An 8,216-nucleotide genomic window follows, 5' to 3' on the forward strand; every position below is an offset into this window, starting at 1 on the left:
TCACGCAATTAATTAAAAAAAAAAATAACGATATACTAACACTGTTGGAACTGTGTTCATCATGAATGGTGAACACGGTTCCATGGCATAACGCTCCGAATAAAGATACACCAGCTAAAATAGATTTTGGTCGATGATACAATTTGCCCAAATTTTAGATTTGGGCCTGTAGTCTTGAACGCGGCAAGCACACCGCACCGGTCCATGTTTCAGCATTCTGGCTCCATGGCCTTTTCTCTTTCCCTTTTTCTTAATTATTTTTTTTAGTTAGACTCCGGTCCTCTTCTGGTAGCGTCAGTCTCAGTCATCATCTATTCTTTTTAATTGCTTTACCGATTTGCTTCACAACAATGGCTCACTGTTCAACTCTTACATCACTCGTTTTGCTCAGTTCTTCGCTCTATCTATGGCCACCCAAACATTCAATCTTGAATCTTTCACATGGGATTTCGATGTGTTCTTGAGCTCTAGAGGCGAGGGCACTAGCAAAACCTTCACCGATCACCTCCATCTTGCGCTATGTGAATCCGGGCTAAACACATTCAGGGACAACGAGGATGAGCTCCGAGAGGGCGGATTTCTTTCGCCTGAGCTCAAGGGAGCGATTGAAAGCTCGAGAATCTCTGTGATAGTTCTCTCCAATGACTATGCCTCCTCTGGGGTGTGCCTTGACCAACTTGTTCAAATCGTCGAGTGCAAGGAGAAGGGAAAACTGATGGTTTTTCCGGTTTTTTACGACGTTGAGCCTTCCCAAGTTCGCCGGCAAAGTGGCGACTACGGCGTGGCCTTTGCTACACACGAACAGCGTTTTGGGGCAAGCGATAAGGTTCGGAATTGGAGAGATGCTCTCACTAAAGTTGGAAATTTGTCGGGATGGGATTTGGGAGACGTCGCCGACGGGTATTGCCCCTATCATTCTCTTTCGATTATTTCATCTTTGGTGATCAATTATGCGCCTATTGGGTAATTTTCTTTTAATTTTTTTTAGTACTATTTACTCTATTCATAACTACTTTCTCAAAATACTGAAGCACACACAAAGAGTCAATATCGCTTCCACTAACGCTCTAAAGCTCGAACCCATAACCTCCAACTTCCCAATATGAGAGAGCAACTTGGTGAGACTAGATCACAAGATTATTTTAATAGATTATAGCTAATTTCATTTGTAATTATTGAGTGTAAAGTGTGGATATAATTGATTTTAATAATTGAGCAAATATTAATTTTGGTTCTAACAAAATGACAGTTTTGATCCGTGTTTAATTCTTACCAACTTTTATCTACGACTATTTTTTAATGTCAAAACTCATCACTCCACGCTGATCACCCTTCCGTTTAGGACATGCCAAATAATACACCTATGATGTTGCTGCAATTATTCTTATGTTATTGTGGGATAAGCACTAGACATTTAATAGTGGATAATTTCTATGATCCTGAATATATATAGTTATTAGTTACATATGTACTTAGAATACCCGGAAGAATATAATGTCAATTTCTCTTCTCGCATCTCCATTTCTCTTCTCCCCTTTTCTGGAGTTTAGCTCTTGACTCGAAGAAGAAAAATCCATACAACCTTAGGGTTGTATCATCGGAATATGAAAATATTAAGGCCTTAAGGGTATTTTCGTCCTTTCATATTTAAGATTCCAATTCGTACATGAATAAAGGGATTTAAGCCCTAAGTTTCAATTCGTCGTTCTTTTCCCCATTCTTTAAGGAATAAGAAGGAGAAGAAGGATGAGGATGATAATAGTGAATTGGGATCTTAGGACTTAAATCTTTTTATTCATGTTCGAATTGAGATCTTAATTATGAAAGGACGAAAATACTCTTAATAATTTCATATTCCGACGTGTCCTAAACGGAGAGGAGTGACCGACGTGATGAATTTTGACATTAAAAGAATAGTCGTGAATGAAAATTGATAGGAATTAAACATGCAGCCCAGAACTGTTATTTTGTTAATACTCGTGGGACCAAAATTAGTATATTCATGATCATATACATTGCACTGAATGCTCATTTGAGTTTACAAACAAACATGAAGACCAACAGAAATGAGTATGCATTATACAGTTTTTCATGTTTGTTTGAATTGAAATACATATTCATTTGGTATTAACTGTACGCTATTTAGTTTTCTAAACTCTTGCTCTCATTCTCTCTCTAAACACGGAAGATATGAATCAAAGTTCATTGATGCAATCATCAAAGAGGTGCAATTGGTAGTAAGCCGGGTGCCGATGTGTGTTCCCAAGCATGTAGTAGGACTTGAATCCCGGGTTGAGCACGTGGTCCAGTTCATGTGTGGAGAACCAGAGAATGATGTTCGCATGATTGGAATCTATGGTATGGGAGGGATTGGAAAAACAACTCTTGCCAAAGCTGTATATAACAAGCTTTTTGGATGCTTTGAGAGAAGTTGCTTTATTGAGATTAGATCAGACATTTTAGAGCAAAAAAACTATGGGATAAAAGTCTTACAAGAAGAGCTTCTTAGGAATCTTCTAAGAAAGGAGATTAAAGTTGGCAGTGAAGCTGAAGGGATCATGTTGATCAAACTGTGGCTTCAAGCAAAAAAATGTCTCATTGTTCTTGATAATTTGGAGCATCTCGATCAATTTAATGCGTTGTGTGGTGAACGAGATTGGTTCGGTGCAGGAAGTAGACTTATTTTAACAACGAGAGTTGCAGATGTGCTGAAAATTTTAAAAAAAGATGAACATTATGAAGCCAAGGAATTGAATAGTAAGGAGTCTCTGCAGCTCTTTAGCCTACATGCATTTAGAGGGCTAGCATTACCAAAAGAAGAATTTATCGGGCTTTCACGTGGCATCGTTACTTACTGTGGGGGACTACCCTTAGCTCTTGAAGTGATAGGGGCATATTTGTCTGATAAATTGAAGGAAGAATGGATTATTACTTTTGAGAAATTGAAGAGAATACCTCGTAATGACATTCAAAATAAACTTAAAATCAGCTTTGATGGGCTTCCAGATGATCGTACAAAAGCTCTTTTTCTTGATCTTGTTTGTTTCCCCCATGCCATTTTCAAAGATACAGTTATTCAAATTGTTGAGGCCATGGGGTATTTTGCAACCATCGAAATTCGACGCTTGGTTGATAAGTGCTTGATAAACTATTATGATTCTCAAATTAGTATGCATAGTTTAATTCGAGAAATGGGAAGAGAAGTTGTTCGTTTGGAGTCGCCCAACAACCCAGGTGAACGTAGTCGATTGTGGTGTTCCCGTGATATCCACAATGTGCTTATAGGACAGAAGGTAATAATGAATTTCTTTTATTTTTCTTGTTCTTATGATGCATAAATTTATCAAATCTTTCTATGTTTGTCAATTGTCAACTTATCTTATTATTTAATCTCTTCCAAGTCACTATGAAGGGGTTCTTTACATCTTGGCGTTGTCTGTGTTGCTTTTCCGATCCTTTACATTTAAAGTCATCAATTATCGAAATCACATTAAATTCAAAAACATGGTGACAACTTATCATTCTTAATTGAAGATTACAAATTGTGAAACAAATTTGGAAACTTGCATGTAACAGTAAGTACTCCTAGAGCTAGTTAAGTACTTATGCTAAGTTATACCATTCTAAACTACATCCATTTTTAATAGTACATCTCTTGAGACATCAATTACATCTAGGGTGTGTTTGGAAATCAGGAAAATGACTTCTGGAAAATGAGTCAGGAAAATGAGTCATTTTCCAGAAAACATTTTCCTTTTTAGTGTTTGGTTATATTGTGGAAAACTGTCTGGATGTATTTGGTTTATTTTCTGGAAAATGAGTAGAATTGTATAATTAAACATTTTAATTGTTTTATTTAAAATATAAAAATATTTATAATAATATTTAAAATAATGCTATTTATTAAAAAAAAAAACCTCTGGTTTCCGCACTCCACCAGAAACCAGAGCACGTCAGAACCGGACCAAAGCTGTGCTAGTCGATGTAGCTGTGGTATGTCAAAAATGACTTTCACCAAATTTTGGCGGAAGTCATTTTTCCCAAAAACAGCACTGTTTTCCCTTTGACTGGAAAATGATTTCCGTTGACTTCGATTTTCCTGGCTCTTCCAAGAACTTTCATTTTTCGGGTTTCCAAACACACCCTTAGTTATTGTTGCTGACAAGTCCTCATTTCCAATTGTTAAATTGTAATTATGTGTTGATTATCACTGATCACGTGCTTCAGTAATACTATCTGATTTACTTGGATTTAAAAAAAAAAAAAATACTTGTTGAAATATCTAATGTTTGATTAATGACCACATTTGATTTAGATTCCTCCATGGAGATCTATACACTACTTAATTTGTTGTTCGGTTTAGTGAAAATAACCACTTATTTATCACACAATTATATTCTTTTCTTTATCTGATGTATCTTTTATATATGTGTAGGGTACACCAATGGTTGAGGTAATTGTGGCAAACTCTCCTATGGAAAATATGAGTTATGATACAAGAGCCTTTAAGAATATGGAGAATTTAAGATTGCTCCAAATCGACCATGTCCGTCTACATGGAAACTTCAAAAATCTTTTCAAGGAGCTCAAATGTTTTCTGTGGAATCACTGCCCTTTGAAATATATGCCATCCAATTTTCATCTTAAAAAGCTTGTACATCTGGAATTGCTGGCGAGTAACTTAAAAAAATTCGTAGCTCCTCTAAAGGTAAATTTCACTAGCCATTAATTTGCTATTCCAAAAGAGTTTAGTTGATCGAGAACTTATAATTCATCGTTTTGTTTTCCTTTTCCTTTGCCTTTGCCTTGTACGGCCTCATTGAATTGATTCAAATAGTATTTCCAAGGTCTCAAGTCTCTGGATCTCAGCTTTTCCAAACGTCTCACGAGGACTCCAGACTTTGGTGGCGTACAAAATCTTGAGAGTCTCTCGTTTGCTTTTTGCTCGAGTTTGATGAAGGTGGACTCGTCGATTGGAGGCTTGGGGAGACTAGTTCGTTTAGATTTTACAGATTGTGTAAAGCTGAAGAAACTCCCGAATAGCCTTTGCCAATTGAGGTCACTTCAAGAACTCGATGTGTCCAACTGCCTAAAGCTAGAAGAATTGCCCGAGGAGATGGGGAAGTTGATATCTCTTGTGTCCCTCGTGTTAGAAAGCACTACCTTTCACTATCTCCCGTCATCGGTTACAAGTTTAGCCTCACTGAAACATCTTTATCTTGACGAAAGCAATATTCGTGGTCTGCCCGCCAACATTTCTCATTTGTCAAGGCTTGAAAAAATCATGTTGGCTGATTGCAAGAACCTAGAGATGCTCCCTCAACTTCCTCCCAGTCTTGGACAACTTTGGGCCAGCAATTGCAAGTCTATGGAGAAACTACCAAACTTGTCAAATTTAGCAAAGTTGAGACAGTTGGACCTCAGGAATTGCAGAAAGTTGAAGGATATTCAGGGTTTGGAAAATCTTCATTCCCTAGAAGATATTGAGTTAAGAGGTGTTCACATAGAAAGGCAGGCCTGATTTCTCAGAAAGCTCTTTAAGGTATTTTCCCTTTCTCCTTTTCTTCAATCTGTGGTATGGACAAAATCTTTTGTACAACCTAGCTGTAAATACCTAAAGATATTGTACATCACTCATTCACTCTTAATAATCAATTGTTATACTATGGATCAACATTCATATTGCATTGTGAATTCTGGTCCAAGAATTATGTCTGCAGTTAACACATTTTGTACTTGCAATTAACAATTTATGTACCTGTAAACAAAGGCACATAACATGAGTACATGACAATTACTGAAACATAAATTGTTAACTACTGGTACAAAATATCTTAAGTGTAAACACATAAGATGTTAGTTAACATGTTATGTGTCTGTAATTAACATATTTTATACTTGCAGTTAATAGTTTATGTGTTTGTAGTTATCATGTCATATGTCTGTAATTACCATGTGATGTGCCTTCAATTTATTTAGAGGTACAGAAACGGTTAACTGTAGGTACAGAATGTGTCAACTGTAGATACAAAATCTGAAAGTTATTTTTAGATCAGGGTTCATAATCCAAGGTAAACCCTGGTACATGGTATAATTTGCCTTCTCTAGTCACACCTTGCATGGTTTCCTTGATGCAGGCCTTAGTAGTTTCCCAGATGAATTTATGCATTGGCACAATGAGATTCTATGTTGGCTAAGGTGTTTGGAGGCAAATTATGTTGTGGATCCGGGCCCACCTTGCAGATCCAAAACACGCGTATGGAATACCGGTGTTGTTAGTGGCACCCGTTTTCCTTAGTCAATGATTTTTTTTTTTGAATATAGAGTTCAAAAATTGTGTTATACTGTTGAATATAGAGTTTTGTAATTGTGAATATAGAGTTCTTTAATTGTGAATATAGACTTATGAAATTGTGAATATAGAGTTATGAAATTGTGAATATAGAGTTCTGCAATTGTGAATATTGAGTTATGTAATTTTGTATATTGAGATCTAAAATTGTGAACATAGAGTTTTAAAATTGTAAATATAGATAAACGAATTCTGAAGACAAGTGGTAAGGAAATAAACAATTTTTTTAATTTTTTTTTATAAATTCAGACGGCGACGCCGTTTTGAACCCGAGTCCATGGCATAACAATTGGTGTTTGGAAGATGGATATTGTATGGAGATTAGTCTGAGTATGGTATGGACTTAAATGCACTTCCTATATTAGAGAATGTTCAAGACACCTCATGATCTGAGCAAAAAAAAAAAAAAAAAAAAAGAGGCACTATTTCAAGTGAGCTCGGACTCCCGAACGAGAATAAAGGGGACAAAAATTTGAGAGGGTGGGGAAGGAATATTAGTTCTTTCTATTAGGACTCTATGTATCTGAGTCTGTTTAGAACTTCTTTTCCTTATCACACTGTGACTCTCTACGTCTTATCCTTATCACATTGTGACTCTCTATTGTATATATTCACATCATCTGATCTCATTGTAATCAAGTTCAGAAAATATAATACAATCAGTTCTCATCTGGTATCAGTTAGCTAGGGTTTTGTGATTCATAAAATCAAGAAGATGCAGCGCTGCGGTGGCAACCTTAATTACCATGGAGGTCAGCAACGTGGCTTCAATGATCCGTGTCAAATTTGTAAACGTTTTGGTCACACGGGAGTCAATTGTTTTTGGGGCTATGATGATCCATGTCAAATTTGTAAACGTTTTGGTCACACGGGAACCAATTGTTTTTGGTGCTATAATGATCCGTGTCAAATTTGTAAAAGTTTCGGTCACACGGGAGTCAACTATTTTCGGCGATATTCAGGGGCTCCGGGTTCTCAGGCTAATTTGGTGTTTCAGAATGGTTTAGTTGCTAAAACCTCGTCAAATTCTCATACTTGGGTTCCAGACACTGGAGCCACAAATCATGCAACTCCAAACATCGCTGCCCTTTCTACATCGGAGAAGTACACTAGTAATGACACTTTACGTGTCGGTGACAGTATGGGTTTATCTATTAGTCATGTTGGCCATGCCTCTTTTAATACCCCTTCTAGATCATTTACATTGTCTGATATACTTCACGTTCCATGTTTGTCTAATTCTTTATTATCTGTTCAGAAGTTTGCATCCGATAATAAAGTTTTTTTTTGAGTTTCACCCCTCCTTTTTGTTGTGAAGGATATCAATACCAAGGAAATACTTCTTCGAGGCAATAGTTCGGGGGGACTATACACACTTTTATTACCTAGTTCGTCTCCGTCAGCGTTTCTTTCCGCTCGTGCATCGGCTTCCACTTGGCACAATCGTCTGGGTCATCCTCATAACCGTGTTCTTAGCCATATACTTCGTTCTTGTTTGGTTAGTGGGTCTCGTGATAATATTCGTTGTCATAATTCTTTATGCAATGTGTGTCAATTAGGCAAATCTGCCCGTTTTCCCCTCCCTCGTGTTGCTTCCTCTAGTTCTCAAGTCCTAGATCTTATTTACACAGACATTTGGGGTCCTGCACCCACTTTATCTACTTCTGGCTTCCGTTATTTTGTGATCTTTGTGGATGACTATTCCCGTTATACATGGTTCTTCCCTATGAAATTAAAGTCTGATCTTTATGTCATCTTTGATAAATTTCGTACTCTTGTTGAATGGTCCTTTAATTGCAAAATAAAGGCCATTCAGTCTGATTTAGGTGCTGAGTACAAAAAGTTGCATTCTTCGTTTGTTCAA

At 36.9% G+C, this 8,216-nt stretch overlaps 1 protein-coding gene across 4 annotated transcripts; it reads left to right on the top strand.

The window, feature by feature from the left end:
- The first annotated feature begins 298 nt into the window (after positions 1-298).
- Positions 299-6,347, top strand: LOC109194062 (TMV resistance protein N-like). Of its 4 annotated transcripts, none has more exons than XM_019344934.1 (5): positions 299-963; positions 2,189-3,293; positions 4,436-4,708; positions 4,838-5,542; positions 5,982-6,347. In XM_019344934.1, exons 1-4 carry the CDS (start codon positions 407-409, stop codon positions 5,519-5,521), a joined length of 2,619 nt encoding a protein of 872 aa, XP_019200479.1. In that variant the 5' UTR covers positions 299-406; the 3' UTR covers positions 5,522-5,542; positions 5,982-6,347. The 4 variants fall into 4 exon arrangements, with proteins under 4 accessions (XP_019200479.1, XP_019200487.1, XP_019200471.1 ...); XM_019344942.1 differs by having other exon boundaries at positions 6,138-6,345; XM_019344926.1 differs by lacking the exon at positions 5,982-6,347 and having other exon boundaries at positions 4,838-5,694.
- Positions 6,348-8,216: the final 1,869 nt, after the last annotated feature.

The sequence above is a fragment of the Ipomoea nil genome, unplaced genomic scaffold (assembly GCF_001879475.1).
Source record: "Ipomoea nil cultivar Tokyo-kokei standard unplaced genomic scaffold, Asagao_1.1 scaffold0233, whole genome shotgun sequence".
Taxonomy (NCBI): domain Eukaryota; kingdom Viridiplantae; phylum Streptophyta; class Magnoliopsida; order Solanales; family Convolvulaceae; genus Ipomoea; species Ipomoea nil.